Raw genomic sequence first — 17,217 nt, 5'->3', positions numbered from 1 at the left:
CTCTCTGACACATGGTCTGTTTTTTTGGGTAGTCCTTTGGGGACCCTGGAGTTGGACTTGATACTCCTTGTGGGTCCCTTCCAACTCAGGATATTCTACGATTCTGTGAAAATGAGCATTATCACAGCCACATACCCATGCCATTTCTTATTCTTTACCTTTAGCATCAGACTGATTCTCAAATCGGTCCAGGGACAGTGTAATGCAGCGAACCAGCATGTTCGAGTCAACCAATGAACTGTTGATCTGATTCAAAAATATCTGGAACTAAAGAGAAGAAATTCATAGTGTCGCATTAAAAAAATGCAAAGTCATTGTACACGAGCACTCAGAAGAAATAAGGCCTGACGGAACAGCATTTCATAACATTTTCAGAATGTGTATGGCCAAGAGGTGCACTAACCAATGACCTCGTTGGCACAAGGGGAACAGGCTAGTGAACCTGAGCAGGAGGAGCTACAGACAGGATTTGGTGAGTCGGGCACTCAGTGCATTCCAACATTGGAAGAACACAGTTCTTGAAGGTTACAGGAGAAACCACACCCTGAATTTTGAGCACCAACACCTAAACCACACACATCAACAAAAGCAAACGCTGATGCACACAATTTCCCCTTCCCTTCAAAAAGGAGAGCAAGACCTAAGGTAGGTTCTGAATGCCAAAATACACCCGGTCATTTCTTTACCACACCAATACATATGCTCGATATTTTTTATTAACTCTAACAAGAGTAACAGGAGAGACACACTCCCGATCTGCCTCATCCGGCTGAAGCCAATACTGGCACTGAAGGCCGTCCAAAGGATCCCTACGGTTAAGTACCTTAAAAACGTTAAAGATCAGAAAAACCTCCAAGACAGTCCTGGCATTACTAAAATCTATTATGAAGCTATCCCTGTCATGTCAATGACATCAGGATTTCACACTTTCTTCTGAAAGAGACAAATGAGACAGAAGGCTGCTGGGCTCTGCAGTTCCTCTAGCTCCCTATTTCCCTACACTTGCTTTGCACATCAGGTAGTGCTGGGGAGGAATACGGTGAGGGATTCTTACCAACCCAAAATTTTAAGAAGTTATAGATCAGAAGGTAGAAATCACGAAGTATATAGATAGATTCTCTAGAATGTGTGAGGCCAGTTCACCAAAGAACAACCTGATATTAAACACACCTTTCTTGGAAATGCATCTCTGCTACTATTTTCCAAGATCTGCCAGACCTGACAGCAACCAGAGAAAAATTAACGTATCGTAAGCAAGAGCGTGAGACCATTCAAAACCTTCCCAACAGCTGATGTTACATACACAGAAGTGCATAAAAACAAGAAATCATTTTGCAGAGAGAGCTGCCCATTCTTGATGTACATGCACAACTCAGTTTTCTAGGTAACTATGTCAACCATGACATCTTAAAATGCTCAGAACTTCAAATAATATCAAAGAAAAGGTATATAATTTTACATTATCAAATATTAAATAGTGTTTTAACTCATGTACATCAAATCAGCCCCCCTCCCTCTCTTTTTTAAAGAAGCTCCAGTGAAACACTTTTTGGAGCCTGTCTGAGTTTCTGTAACTATCAGCTTAACCCCAAACCAAGTGATATCACACAAATTGTTCTACCATCTTTGAGCCCTGACCTTGGACCTGCGTGATCATGTAACGGGCAACATTTTCTGAACAGCTCAGCACTTGCTGACTCAGAGCAGCTGGGAACACTTCTAAGAACACGATTGTATGCAGCAACATACGCACTTGTGAAGAGACTTTGGCAGCTCACTCCTCTGTGTTTATTGTGCACCAGGCTCAACAGATGCACTAAAAGCAGCAAACCAATCTGAGTTTCCTAGTGCTGTATTTTGTTATAAGAGGGTGTAATTTGACCTGCTGGGGACAACACAAATATTTACCTTCTCATCTGTGTTGATGTACTTGTTGAACCTCTTGAATGCATCAATATTGAATTTCATCAGTTCTCCCAGAAGGTCAAAGTAACTCTGAAGCACATCCCGTGATTTGCACTCACTATCAACAATGCAGTAGAGAATATGCTGTCATGGGAGGAAAACATGTTATTGCCACAGTTTAGCCCAAATACAGCACAGACTTTGATTTAATCACTATTTCAAACACTAATCTGCAGGTTTAGTTCTTAAATAACAGAACTAAATACAACAATTCAGACAAGTCTTTTATGAAATTAACTTCCCAATGATGCAGGCCATAGAGCGGGCCACCCCATGCACGCCTGGTTGCCACAAGTAGAATTCACAAATACCTTTCAAAAATTGCCTGATAAAAACTGTATTTTTACCCCCCTTTGAATTCTTTACAGATAAATCTTTCTTGATTGCTACAGAGATGTGTTACAGAAGAAGCTGAATGTGCACTTCATTACCTCCAGTAGTCCTCTCTTTAGCAGAAACATCTGGTCTGCATAGGAGGTGGTGCCTCGCAAAAAACTTTCAACTGCCCTTGCCTGCCAAAACCTAAGAAATGGAAGAAGACATTTTAACTCTGGAGCAAGGGTAGGAATTTATCACAACTACAATTTTAACCAAATTTCCTAACCAGTTTCATTCCATTCTGAAGCTGGAGAGAGATCTGTTGATCCTGCAGAAAATCACTGACCGTATTGGGTATGAGGTCCAATGCAAACTTTGGCTACAGTGGTAGTGCAGGTGAGGGAGAATGCCAAGTGCAACAAAGCCACATGCTCTTCACAGCTTATGGTTTTCAAGCATTTTCAACTGTTGTGAGCTGTATGAAAACAAACTGACCTTCCAATCAACTCAAAACAGCACACAGCAATGTAAAATGAACTTACCTGAAGGAGGATTCAGCTGGTTCCTTCTTCATGACCTGAAGAAGTCTGGTCAACAAACCTCTCTTCCCATCACAGACAAGACTCCTAAAGGCACATGAAGAAGTGACAGTATGAGTGGAAGGGCTGTTTCTACTGCCCCTTGTAGGACACCGAATCCAATCTCTTCTCCAGAGGTTGGAATGATAAATTAATGACTAGAATTAAATATACAACATGAATATTCATTAACTTTTGTGACTTAGCTCTACCAGTGGGAGCGTTCTGCAGGGCAGACAAAGATGCTGACACCCTTGTTCTACTTCCTTTCTGTGCACTTACAACAGGGTGAATTTTTCCCCTTAAGTACTTATTCAACTTATTCCAGACAAAGTCAGGCAGGTATCTGTGCTTAGAAGGAAACGATCCAAGTAATACGGATGCCATTTCTTACCAATTAGGCAAATTATTATGATAATAGTTATAATCTAGAAATCTCAGAGAATTCCCTTTCAAAGTGAGTTAAGTCTGCTCTGTGCAGACCAAGTCCCTGCTGGTAATCTAGGAGTATTCTGACAACTGAATTCAACAAAATTTTTCACTTTGTGAGGTCTGTGCATCGGAGTTGTATATTAAAGTGCTCATTAAATCAAAATAGTCAATTGAACAGATAATCAAATATAATACTAGAGATTCTGTAAGGAGTTTTAACACATTAACCTAATTTAGCTTATTCTAGTTATTAGCTGTTCTTAAAATATGCAGACCTGTAATGGACATTGTGTGTGCACTGCTTCTCAAAAAAACCTAAGATTTATTAACAGCAGCAATTCATGTACTGGAGGGATCACAGTTTACTTTCCAGCTGTGTCTGCAATGCTAGTAGTGAGAAAGGCCAGACAAACAGGAAGACTGAGCACATAATAATGAAGTCTGGGCCATGAAACCAAAATGCCCATTTTAAGTTGCTTCTGTTTTTAAAGGGCCTTACTCAGACAACGCAACACAGTTTAAATTTGCTAATGACCACACTGTACAAACCCAGCTAGACACTTCCTGCTGAAGCACGTTACTGAAATTAAGGCAAGTGTTGTGGACCGTGGGATCTCAAACAAAATAGGTGACACCAAACCTCCAATGTAAGTGTTTGCACAATGCTAGAAGCTGCTGACCTTAAATCCTGTATCCCTACTCACCTGTCGGTGTTGACAACTGCATCAACTTCAGGGATGTTGGCTTTATGGGAGATAGCACTCAGCTCATTAAGTTCTTGACTGTTTAAAAGGAGATATTTGTTCCTAAAGCAAGACAGTTGGGGAGTAGGGGAGAAAAACATGATGAATCCATTCAAGAGGCAGACAAGTGTGCAACTCTATGAAAAGAAATGCCACAGGCCTATAAGGGCTGCAGGACTAGGCAGTAAGTTTTCACCTCTCCAGCTCTCACAGCCTTTCACACTCTACCTCCCCTCTACCACAGCACACTCCCAAACTAGGCCAACTAGCTGCTGTTTTGTAAGCTGTCTTTGAAATTTGCCAAACACAATTTGCCAACACCAACCTGCTTTGAGATGCCTATTCTTTGCTGATCTGTTCAGGATCTTATGGTTTGTTTTGTAAATATTTGCTTCCAGATGGCACAAGTTCCTGAAAATCTCAGCGTTTGCTGAGTTTCAGTAGACTTAAACAGCAAACTTTTTCACAGCTTCCAACACTTTTTCTCTGCCGTATAGTGATCTTGCTGTTCATCAGTAATTAGCCTCAGTTAGAAAGAAGAAACTGCAAAGGAGTACTCAGCCTTCCTAGTATTATATTACTTTAAGCAAACTGTAAGCAAACTGTTTACTCTGGAAATATTTAAAGACTTTATAAAATATAGAGAACAGGAACGGATATTAGAACAAGGAATTTGTGTAAAATGATTTATCAAATAGAGATATTTTTTTCTTTATGAAAGCCAGTGAGTTTATCTGTGGAACAAATGAAGTGTCCAGAGTTTAGCAGGACAGGTCTGACAATGTAGAAACGTACTCCAGATGCTCCCATTGCCCAACTCCTTCCCCAGTTCCAGCATGTTTCCTTAATGCCCTCCTACTGCAAATTGCTCAGAATCAGCCAACAAAGTTTTATTTTCAAGAAACCAAGGGGAGCATATGATGCAGTGGTGGCTGTGAGGGTGTACGAAGTAGAACCTATTCATCAAAAACACAGCAACTACAAAGAAGGTAAGCTATTAGACCAGAGAGGCGACAAGGATGCCCTCTTGCTTCAAACACTATCTTCCAGATTAGCGCTCAACAAGTGTCATGTGAAGTTTCTTTTGATCTGGATCAACAGGTCTCTGTAATGAAAACACAGCCTTTCTCTCCATGCATGAACAGTTCTGCAAGTTTAGCTTATTCACAATTTTACTGAAGTCAGTACCAGTATATAAGCACTTACTCCCATTGTGTTCTCAGCTAACTCCACCAGACTGTAATTTCATAGAGTTTATGCAATCACTTGTTTAAAAACCTTAACCAGATTCCACACATTCCATCTGCTCAAACACTACAGATGAAAGCTGTTTTCTATTTAAACAAGCCTGACGTCTTTGTAGTAGTCACTTCAGTAAGAACATAATCTAGAGAGATCCTACTGGAAAACCTGGAGTGATTCCTCAGCAAACAATGTCTTCAATGAAGGATCTACGACAGGTCAGCCTTCCCCTTGCATGTAAAATATGTTCAGCAGCTCCCCACTCTTATAACTAATATTCCCTAATCAAAAAGACAGCCACTTCCAATATGCATATCTAAAAAATTTAATGGGATTTGGTAAATCCTATAAAAAATATTACCCTTGGCTGTAAACAACACCAGCTAGGCAAGAAGTGAATATGCACATGCGTATTTAGTGCAATACGCCTCAAATGCAGAGGTTTGCTAAGGAACATGAAACCATCTTGCGGGGCTGAATTAGAGCAGCAGGACACTTACAGAACGCAAAATGCGATTCTGCAAGTCAAACTACAGCAACAATTCTCTCTGCATCAGAGGAGGTACGTCTCTTGAGTAGAGGCATTTAAAAAAACCCTACATCACCCCTCAACTACTATGGCAGAATCAAGCTTCACAAATATGCCTTCTGAAGGCAAACAGAGCCTTTCTTCCTATTTCCAACCTAGCTTCCAGATAATTGTTCCCCTAACATTTTCCACTGCATAATCAGGCTTAATCAGGTCTTCCTCCATTGCTGGTATTTAGACAGCAACTGCATCTTCCTCTTCAGGTTAACTTCAGATGTGCTGTCTTTCGCCCTGATCTTTCAACAGACTTTTTTTTGGCTTGTTCCACTCTGAATTAAGCCTGAATGTGTACACACAGGGAAAAAGCCTCTTATGAGCACACTGCCTCACTACCGACTCTCAGGAAAAAGAGAGAAACGGCATCATGGAAGCTGCCACCTTCATCCTGCAGCCACGAAGTGGTAACTCATCACATAAATGTTTCAGGTCAATTCAACATTAAGCAAAACAGGCTCGTCTTAATCATCAGTGGACATATTAAACTTGCCCACTGGAGAGCACAGCCTTTTCATAGAGGAGCTGGAAAGCACATAACATCTGAACAAATGTTTAAGGACTGTACAATGTTCCATTCACAGAGCATGCACCGTGCCTAGGAGACCTGCTGTAACTGCAACCAGACAAACTAGCACCGAGCCACAATTTACTGGAGCTTTTCATACTCACTCATGGTGATCACTAAAGCTCTGAAGAAGCCTCAAGAACTGTATCTTTAAAGTAATGTCCTAAAAAAGAGAGAATAACGGTCAACAAAACTGCTTTGGTATTTTTGGCCATCATTAATTACCACGCTGACATGAAACAGCTGAATTGAAAACCTATCCAAATCAAACCCATTTGGACAGTAGAGCAAATGACTTGCATAAAAGGAGAAGGGTGCACTTTGCAGGCTTCCCAAAAATAGAACAGAAGAGGAGGCTACTTGCAAGCCTATGTATGTAACAGTTAATTTCTTCTCACCACAAAGACAAAAAAACCATCCTCACTATACTTACTGGTTTAGGGTATCTAGCTTTGAATAACAAAAACAACGCAACTCTTTGCAATTTGTTTTTTGCTCTGTGGCTCTCCTTGCTAGACCCAGCAGCTATCATTTCGTTAGTTTTGGTCTTTTTCCACTTTTGCCTCCAGAGACAAAAAAAATTTACCCCTTTCACAACTCCCAAACTGAGAGATTGGAGAGAGGCTAAATTGCCCTCTGCTAACTTGTTAGAATGAACCACAGATAAAGACTTCAGTGAAAACAGTAATTTGCATTAGAAAAACCAAAAAACCTGAGTCCTACTGTACCTCACTTAACTTATAAAGGCATTCAGTTACTCAGTACAATCCCTCAGAGTTATTACGTAATAACATCAAAATCCAACACAGTACTTAAAAAGTTACTCACTGGGCTACAGTCACAATTTTGATTGTGTCCATGCAGAACAAGAGCTGATGCTGAATGCTTCCTCCAGATCAGTTTGTCAAACAAATTATTGAGGCCAGGAATCAGTCTGAACTCCGCTATCATTTTATGAACCTGGAAGAGAAGAGAAGGAAGTACTCGCTTGCTTCAGCCTCAAATACAGATATAACAGTCTGGAAAACAAATGTGCACAACTACATCATCCTCTGACAACAGAAAGTCAATTCTTTATTGAATAGCATGTGTGCATGGTAGCATGCATACTGATCATGATGCATCATTAGCTTCAATCTGTTGGTCATGGACAGGAAACACATTCTGTGAGAAAACTGTGAGCTGCTTTTTGAATTAACCACTCTGACTCTAGGACAAGCTTTGGAAATTGGGCGATCACTTGTAAGGCACTGAAAATACATCCACACACAACTTCTGTGCCATCACAAAACCAAGCTGCAAACATTCTGCTGCCAGTCACCCACTGAGCATCCTCTGCCCTTCTAGTTCACACAGCTAAAGCCGAGGCAGCCCTTTGAAGACAACATAAAATACTGATACACTTTTTGTGCATGTAACCTAGGCAGGAGTCCTTAGCAAAGCAGAGCCTAGCAGTAACACAACCTCAACATATTTGAAACAGACTACAGAGCTAATAATTCTGGTGTGAACGGCTTGGACCTACAGTCCAAGCTTTGATACTTCTGAAGTAAGCACTTAGGAGGATGAGGAGTATGAGAAATATAAATGGGATCCTCATCAGTTGGACGCCTATGACAAGCAGCATCCCTTGAGAGGCAGTGTAAGTGAAAATCATGCATGACTGTGAAGCCCAACAAGCCGTAAAAATCACCTGCCCAATGCAGTAAAGGCTATGTTCCTTAAAATTAAGTCACCTAAACATTAAGCTAGGCCGTCCTTGAGATGTAGCATCCTAACTAGCAGTACTTAAGCAGACCACTCAACTTTGCTCTGTTTTCCTCAAGTACCTGAATGAATCAAAAGTATTAAAGCCAGCACTATTTTACAGCTTTTCATTCTTATTCTTGTTAGCAGCATAGCTGATGGGCTTCTGTGTTCCTTTTGGCTGCAGCCACCAACTTTCCCATCTACCTGGAAACATTCCTGCTTCTGGGCATCTCTGTGAGTATCGCATTGGAGGAAGCACGCAGCTCCTTCCCACCGCACTCAAGCCACCCTGACAGACTGTGAAGCTTGGAGTCCTGCACTCCCTTATCTGAGGGCACTTTCTAGTCCTTTGATCCAGTCACAAGCCTCCAACAGAAGCAGCTCTGAGGAAAGCAGCTCGTAGGCCCTGGGCAACCTGATGGCATCCCTGCCCGTGGCAGGGGGGTGGAACTGATGGTCTTTAAGGTCCCTTCCAACCCAAGCTGTTCTGTGACTCTATGAATGTCTGGACAAAGCACTCCCCTGCAGTCCCATCCCTCAGCAGCCAGCTTGGCACAAGCCCCACAGGATGAAACCAAGTGTGTGAGCTGTCTGTGAAAGCCTCAGTCCCCTGCTACAGAAGGAGCTCTCTGCATTCCTTGTTTTAGCTCGGGAACCTGCTCCTTCCCACACAGAGCGTGAACCACTCAATCCAATTGACACCTCCCTGATCTGAAATGTATTCAGTTTACTTTTAGTTTGCTGAACTCTTAAGCTCTCCCCTGACAGACTGCTGCGTGACAAAGCTCCTGAGTCACAGTCACTGCCTTTGGATCATGCTCCCCCCATGACCCCAAGCTCATTAAACAACTGCATCCAGGGATGCCAAGACAATCCCTGCTCCATACCCATCCTTCAAACTCCTTTGCCTTTCTTTCCCCTGTTGCTGCCCGGCCTCATAAATTGCTCTATTACTTTCTCGCCCCTAAAGCTATTACGAGCTTCTACTGTACACGGTTTGTCTCCCTGTAGCAGGAGCAAGTAAAACAACTGATTATCTGTCACAATAGAGACATGCAAGACAGCCTAGAAAAATGTATGAGGAGAGTAATTTAGGGTGTGACCATAATGAGAAGGGAGCAGAGGCAGAGATCTGCAGTGACACACCACTTATCCCCAAGGGTGTGATCATTCCCAACATGGCAGCAGGTAGGAGCCAAGTCACTGTGAGCAGTTTTCAATTTACGCAAGTCAGTCAAGTTCAAACCAAGGATTTAGAGTAAACATCCAGCAGCAGGTTTAGTTTAGGAAGCTGCATCATGCTTCAAGCAAATGTCAGACCATTATATTGATTACCACAGCGGACTGAAGCAGATTTGTGACGCCCTTTAGAAACTGCACAAAATTATTCCAATATTCAACTATTAAGATCTTTGGCTGCTCAGACTGGAAGACTGATGTTACAGATCCTATGCTTTTATCTCCTGATAGAAAAAGAGAGCAGCTGAAATGCTTGTCAGTATGAGTGCTGTCGCAGACACTGCCACTACCTGCTTACAGAAGCTCAGCTCAACAAGGAACAGCTCAGTTCTGATTCTTAATCTGACTTCCTCTCAAGAAGGGGAATAGATTTACATCTGCCACACAAGTTCCTGAAATGCAGATAAAGAACGATGGATATTATTATGTTCAAACAGAAGCAGTGGATTTTACAAAAGGACCTGACTCTGGACAAAAAACATTTGGGAGTGAGTAACTTTAAATCTCACAACAATTCAACTCCAGTCCTGAATGAACCCTGGAGAAGAAGAGAACTGCATGCCAGTTTTACCCTTTTTTTCCTCCTAAAAGGACTAACAACAGGAATAAAAGTTTCTTATGGTAGCAATTGTGGTTTCTGCAAGAATTGCTAGCTTCCTCTGGCTAGTATTAAACAGAATCTACTTAATTTTAATGCTAAGTATCCATTTGTAGGTTTACTGTCAACAGGTTAGTTATGTTGCAAAACTGTACTTCAAACACACTTTTACTTTGAATTCAGATTAAGAAATTTAAAGGACTGCCTGTAATGAGTATTTGTGAGTCCTATAGGGTGGGAGGTTACTAGCAAAGAACAAAATGCTCAGGATGAATGTGCTCAAGCAACAGCCCCCAAACACAGCTACTCTTGCCCAATACAACAACCCTGCAAGAACTTGAAAAAATGTGATCCTCCCAGTCTCTAGGGCATCCTAATACCCAGCTATTCCAAGCTGCTCTGCTGAGCTGAGCAGACTGCCAGCACTGGAAATCTGTCAAAACTGCACCAACAGATTGCTTCTCCTTTCCCTTCACAATATGCTTTTGACCTGTTTAAATCCCAACTATAGCCAAGCTGCAGTGACTGGTTCTCCAGAAGTTACGTAAGGTAGGGAACAAATTATTAATTTTTCACTTCAAAGGCAAGAAATGCAAAAGGAACAGATGAGTGGGATTTCTATGCAGTGAAAAGTTAGTCCTGACAAAACTGAAGTGTATCCTCTCAGCTGAGAGTTTAATGACATGCTCACTTGGCTGAGGCACGGAAATGTACCACAAAAGTCACCAGTGTAAAAACGACCCCAGAGGACTTCCAAAAGTGAAAGAAGCCCAAGTGGAATGCCTGGTGGGGTTCTGTCCAAGCAGGTCAGCAGCATGTTGGGAGGAGGAGGAAAACCCTACCAGGCAACTCCCGCAGGTATGGCCACACACTTTCTCAAAACCAGATCCAGGAGGCTTCCTGGATGAGGCACTTCTGTCACTTAATGCTGCAGATTAGGGCAGCTCATGAGTACCTTCACGTATGTACCAGGTCAAGGCCTGCCATTAGCTTTTGTTGCTCTGCATCCATCTCGCACCACAGCAGCAGCTCCACAGCAGCTCTCCACCCCCACGCTGTCACAAGCTGTGCTGAACAAGTCCTGCCCAATGGCTCATTCTCAGCAACAAAACACTGCCTATTTGTTTGTGCATCACTGCAATGATAGGATTTGTCCAGCTTTATGCCTTGAGCTTTGCCCTTCATGTTTCTCTGTCCATGACCTAATTAATAAGCACTTAGGTTTACAGAGACATCATCAACTTTTGCATGTGTGATCATTTGCAAATGCTCACCTGATTCCTTTGTCTCCCCATGAGCAACACACAGAGAACATACAACACCTCCAGCTTATACATAATCTCGTGCATGATCTTCATAGACTGTGGAAGCTGTGTTCGTGTTGAGGTGTTGGCCAATCCACTTTCATCAGAAGACTCTGAACAAGATGGCAAAGATGTGAGCCTGAGGCAGTTTCAACAGGAAAGGATTCGTTACAGTTATTACTTTTACACTCAGACACCACAGATGTAAGACCAGCAAGTCTGCCTGAATCCTCTTCACAACTAAAACTATTGGCATACAACAAATAACCAATTTAAATTAAATGCAAGAGAAGAGGAAAAATATAGCTGGAACTTTAGAAGAGATAAAGTTTGATTTTTTAAAACTATTTAAGTTTTCTATAGTAAGGTAAATGGCATCACCTACATAAAATAACTAGGATCACCTAATATGAATAATAGAATACTGCATCAGAAAGAACTTGGCAGAAAAGGTAATAAAAATAAGTGTGAGATTATCAGAAGCATTTATTATTCGCCTACTTCCATTTTGTACCTCAATACAAGCATACGGAGGCCACAGTTAAGTATTTTCATAGCCCTATTACATTGCTAAAGGGAGAAATTGGATGTAACATGCCACAACTGTAAGTAGAAAATGTGATGAAATCATGAGTGACACACAGAAACGGGGACAGTGAAATCTGCAGGTTGCAGTTCAGAATGGAGTTAGCTCTTTACACAATTCATAACTAAGCCACGAACTGCCCTGCCAGAGGACAGTGTAAATGCTTTTTAAACCCATGGGAAGGAACAGTCACCAGACGAGAACACAGAGGAACAAAACCATCAAAGGCTAAAAAGTATAGACATTACCTTTGACTCATAAATCCCTAAGCCACAAGCCACTAGAGACTGAGGCAGTATTCTGGGAAAGTATGTCTAGGTTTGCTTGCTAACTGATTTTGTGGGTCAAGAGCTGCAACAGGGCACGTTGCACCTCTGCGAAATTGCCTGGTGAATTCTGTTTCAGACTACTAAGCGGTCTCCAGTTTGCACCAAGATGGTGTATAAAGGTATGTACAAGATGCTGTTGGAGCATATACTTCATTTTTTGTGCACTTTCAATTTTTTAAAATAGTTTCTGCAAAACTAACAAAGATGGATAAAGAAGAAAACTTCTAAAGAAGTAAAAAACAAAGATTTAGCTATCAAATTTTGGGGATAATTTTCATTCCGTTATTTAGTGCTTTGAATTAAGTAAAACATACATTGCAATTTTGTAATATTGAAGGGTGAAAAAAACAAACCAGGCACTTGCTTTAAAGCTTTTTCCTAAGTTTGTATTAACACTTCCATACACTCCTCTGGAACAACCTTTCCTTTTTAAAGAAGGGGTCACTTCCTTGGTATGAAGTATATGGAATAAATTCCATCAGCCTAAGTTTTAGAGCAAATTCTGGTAAAGTCACTTACCTCAGACGTGTTCTTGTCACTCTGGGGGAAGACTAATTCTAAGGATGTAGTGTTACAAGTAAGCATTATAAGTAAGCGTTATCTAGCCATACAAAGGGCACAGTTTACCTTGGAACACTTCTTTTCCTTTTGCTAGCTTCAGCTCGTGAAAATTAATCAGTGCTACATGAGAACAAAACAGAGGCAGACCTAAATGCTGATATGGCAGTCTTGCATGCAAGAAATGTGGAATCAATACTGGTTGAAAGGAAAAGCAACAAATGACAAATACTGAAGAAAATAAAATATGCACTGTTAATGGTGGCTAGAGGAATGCAAGCCAGATACCTGTACTGCTCTGCTCTGCCTCTTCATTTGCCACTCTCATCAGTGCATCAAGCACAAGCGCATTGTCCAGCCAGGTATACCATTCTTCTAACTCCTGAAGGAAGCTGGAAGTACCCCTTGTTTCAGATACCTTCCGTGTTGCCAGTTTGCATAATCGCTCAATGAAGCCTGGAATATTCAGAAGCGTAGCTGAAAAAGAAAAATTATATTATGACTCAGGATCACCAACAACAGTCATTAAAACCTCTCTACTGACAGGTACCAAAATACCTACATTAGAAATACAGAAAAGTACACATGAACAAATTCTATCTAGTTAAAAAGATCCAAAGATTGAAGTAGTTGGTACGCTCTCCTCTTAAGAACTGGGAGAGAGCGTACATACGCTAGGCATAATTCCATCAGCACTAAACTGGTCTACGTTGGACTTACACTGGATAAAAAAACAATTCTACCCATTCTAACTGCTTGTTTCTGGACAATTCCCTTTCGCTGACACTGCTGTTTTCTAACCCATAGTGAGTCAATATCAAGAAACCGATCTGGCTGAAAATTAAGCAGGCAGAAATAAAGCAGCAGCCCTTGAAAGGGCCAGCTCCACCCTCCTCCTTTCTGTGTGTGATGCCACCTCCTTCATTTTGCCTCCTGCGGTGTTTGCCTCATAGCAAACTGAACTAGCCCACTTCTGTAGCTGGCTGGAAAGCTCTTCGCATTTTAAGTATTTGTTTCCCAAACTAGTTCATCAGAAAGTAGAATAGGAGGGGAGCACATGATGGCAGCTCCAAGTTAGAGCGTTGTAATTGTTGTGAACTGCACCTTCAGAAACAGCAGTTCAAGGACAGAAGTCACTGATCTGCAAAATCTCTGGGTGGCTTAGTGTGTGCTAGTACATGCATTTTGTCCTAAAGTTTTCACAGAATGACTTAATTACAGGACCTGTTTATTATATCATAAAACAGCTTGGGTTGGAAGGGACCTCAATGATCATCCAGTTCCAACCCCCTGCAATGGGCAGGGACGCCACCCACTACATCAGGTTGCCCAGGGCCTCATCCAGACTGGTCTTGAACACCTCCAGCGATGGGGCATCCACAACCTCTCTGGGCAAAGAAGTCAAGTCACACTGAGGTAAATATACGGCTAAGTCTTCATACTCGCAACATAACGTACAAAAGGACAAAGAATTTAGCCATGAACACTATGTAAAAAAGCTGTGATTCTGCCCACTATTACCATCTTGGAAAGAATAAACTCCCTAATAAAGATTTTTAAATGGAATATGCTTTTCAGTCTTAGATACAGTCTCTGACTGTGCAAACAGAAAATGGTCAGTTAAACATTTGCTCAGCCAAGTTCAGCTCTACAGGGTCCAAGCTTATTCAGTTCAACTAATTTAAATTAAACTTTGTACCCACACCTAGACATACTTGTGCATTGCTCTTTACAAGCAAGCTCTGGTGATCGCAAGGCAGAAGACAATACACCACCACCCCCCTTTAAAGTTTCTCAGCTTCCACCTGCCATATTATTCTACCCATCTTTCACTTGGATGCTCTATAGCTGGCAGTGGTTGTGAACAGAGCTTTCTTCTTCATGGCTAATACAGAACATTAGAAGACGGGAAAAACAGCTCCAAAACCCCTTTTTGTGCATCTTGAAATGGTGTGACCTGGACCTATGCAAATGTCTGCTTCAGAAGCTCAAAAGATTTTCAGTATATCAAGAGCTGAAAACAGCAGATTCCACCTTTGATGGTATTTTAATTTAATGTCTTGCCTAGAAGGTTGAGTATGAATTTAGGACTTCTGCATCTGAGCAAGGCTCCTGCGTCTGTACTTGGAAAAATAAGAAAATCTGCACTCTGCCCACAGTTAAAGTTTAGATTAGACCCACAGATTTCAAAGGCTAGCATGGTAAGGGTAGACAAGTGACTAACAAACATACTTTTCTTGTTGATAGACAGACATCCTGCTCATGACAATGCCCGATAAAAATCAGAGAAGGAACTACTCTGACAGCAACTGTGATGGTTGTAGAGATTTAGTTCAGGAACTCGTATGTTAAGGAGGACATGAAATTACTGAGAGCTGCTAAAGGGAAGGCCATGGAAGCAACCAAGCAATAGAAAACAAATCCAATTATTTTAAGCCATTCAGCTGATCAAAGATTGCTGAAATGACTGACTCAACTCACCTAACTACTAACTGCATCTGAAACTGAAAGCTAGGAAGTTTCATTAACAGAGACTGTCTCCAGGAATTGCTCAAAGAAACTGAAGACAAACGCTTTGTAAGACAGAATGCTTACAGTAACTGCTAAAAACACACATTATAGATCTAAGGTTGAGAAGAGGGAAATTTTACATTATTGTGATTATTCTGCATTTGTTCACAATGTAACAGTTACCTTGATTAACTTCAGCTCGAGAAGGTCCCAAGTTTTTTTTCTGCTGAGCATTTTTGGCAAGCAGCGTGTGCTTGTCATCACTTCCTGTGTCAAGTTCAGAAATTGTGACAGCGAGGATCCTGCAGAAATTTGCAAGCTGCTGCTGATCAAAACTAGACACAAGGCTTGCAAGATTGGGTATATCATCCAGTTGTATCATTTCCTGAAAGAGGCAATGTAATCTAAGTTGTGCATGATGTTCAATAGGAGAAGGTACAACACAGCCTGAAAGCTTCATCTACAGCTTCTCTGTGGTGAGATCTGTGTTATTTCAATGTTAGTAAAACAGAAGCACACAAGCAGTGGCAAATGAACTCTGAAAACAGCTGTTACTTTACAACTGGTGTCATTTATGTTTATTAATTCCAGAAGCATATATATCTATCCTTTAAAGACTTTAAGGGCTCTGCATTTAAGTCAAATTTGGGGGCCTTTTTTTTTTTTTTAATCATTTAACAGACCATTTGCATTTAAAGTTTCAAATCTGAGTTTTCCGCTTCTGCCTGTAGTTTCTTAGAAGCTTACAGATGAGAACAGGCTCCTAGATTTCCCTCCCTCAGTCTTGTTCATTAAAAGATATAAAAATTATTTTCAAAATTTGTTATTTACATTCAGATAAACTAAGCTTGTTTACTTCTTTAGAAGTGCAATATCCTCGACTTTACTCTGAAAAAAACAGTGACAAGCTAGCTACAAGACCCTGACCCTCTCCACATAATGTACATTTTGTTGATACATTTTGTTGACAATTTTCCCAGGGTTCCACCTCTGAAGTTTTCTTTGCACCACATTAGGGTACTACGCTGTAATGACATCAGCAAGGTTTTCAGTACAAGTTCAAAAACCCAGCTCACACAGAAGACCTCATTGTCTGTTCCCCCTGCCTACAGCAAACAACCTCAAGTAATCTCAGGGAGATAACAAAACCCAAGGTAAGGGAAAGAAGCACAGGAAGCTTTCTGGATGTCTGCAAGACTACTGAAATATCTGGAACGTAATCAAAAGGAAAGGACTAAAAAGATGAATTTGGATGAGTTCCATTTTCTTTATTTGAAATATTGGCCATGATTTAATAATGAGCTACGTATCCACTCCCCCCATCATCCTCTGCAAGCTACGCAAAAGCATTACAAATATGATACCACATACATAGTTTGGCTTCTGTCTGATCTGTGATTAAAGCTAATGATCAGTGTAAACAGGCATGCTTCAAAGAAGCTACAAGAAGTGAGAATGCTAGCTTTGAGAATTATTTTCAGCAACCCTTCACAGAAACAGCTGTATTTTCTCCACTGGCCTGAAAAGCCATGCAAAAATAAGAAACCAGTTAACAAACCTTTTTTACTCCCAAGATATCTTCAATGAGTGTTGCAGTTTGCAGGAATGTCTTTTTGTTTGTCATCAGTGTAAACAGGAACAGCACAAAGTCGTTTCTTTCTGCCAGTCGCCTTGTGACTCCTTCCGTCTAGAAAGCAACAAGAAGCGCACAGAGTCAGGGCCCACCTTGACACATCATGCTACAGGCACATGCACAACAGTTTTAAGATGATGTATTATCAAATCCTCCGTTCCTGAAAACATTGTGTTTATAGTGACCAAATGTAACTCCAATCCTCGCTTGAAGTCAACAAGAGGCTTGCAAAAACTACAGGCTCCAGGATGAGAGCCTTCACTCAAGGCAAGTCGTTTACT

At 41.2% G+C, this 17,217-nt stretch overlaps 1 protein-coding gene across 2 annotated transcripts in view; it reads right to left on the bottom strand.

Annotated features, from left to right (window-relative positions):
* The window catches only part of TRPC4AP (transient receptor potential cation channel subfamily C member 4 associated protein), a 35,899-nt gene that overhangs the window by 3,648 nt on the left and 15,034 nt on the right, over nt 1-17,217 (bottom strand). For both annotated transcript variants that reach the window (XM_083801250.1, XM_083801251.1), the window contains exons 6-16: nt 16,862-16,990; nt 15,487-15,688; nt 13,081-13,269; nt 11,290-11,432; nt 7,258-7,389; nt 6,534-6,592; nt 3,998-4,099; nt 2,826-2,909; nt 2,397-2,487; nt 1,909-2,049; nt 159-267 (exon numbers count right to left, since the gene is read on the bottom strand). In XM_083801250.1, the coding sequence (XP_083657376.1) occupies nt 159-267; nt 1,909-2,049; nt 2,397-2,487; nt 2,826-2,909; nt 3,998-4,099; nt 6,534-6,592; nt 7,258-7,389; nt 11,290-11,432; nt 13,081-13,269; nt 15,487-15,688; nt 16,862-16,990 (1,381 nt within the window). The remainder of the gene's footprint in view (nt 1-158; nt 268-1,908; nt 2,050-2,396; nt 2,488-2,825; nt 2,910-3,997; nt 4,100-6,533; nt 6,593-7,257; nt 7,390-11,289; nt 11,433-13,080; nt 13,270-15,486; nt 15,689-16,861; nt 16,991-17,217) is intronic.

The sequence above is a fragment of the Anser anser genome (assembly GCF_964211835.1).
Source record: "Anser anser genome assembly, chromosome: 16".
In the NCBI taxonomy this organism is placed as follows: Eukaryota; Metazoa; Chordata; class Aves; order Anseriformes; family Anatidae; genus Anser; species Anser anser.
The sequence above is the reverse complement of the archived record's forward strand: the minus strand, read 5'-3'. Positions and strand labels throughout refer to the sequence as shown.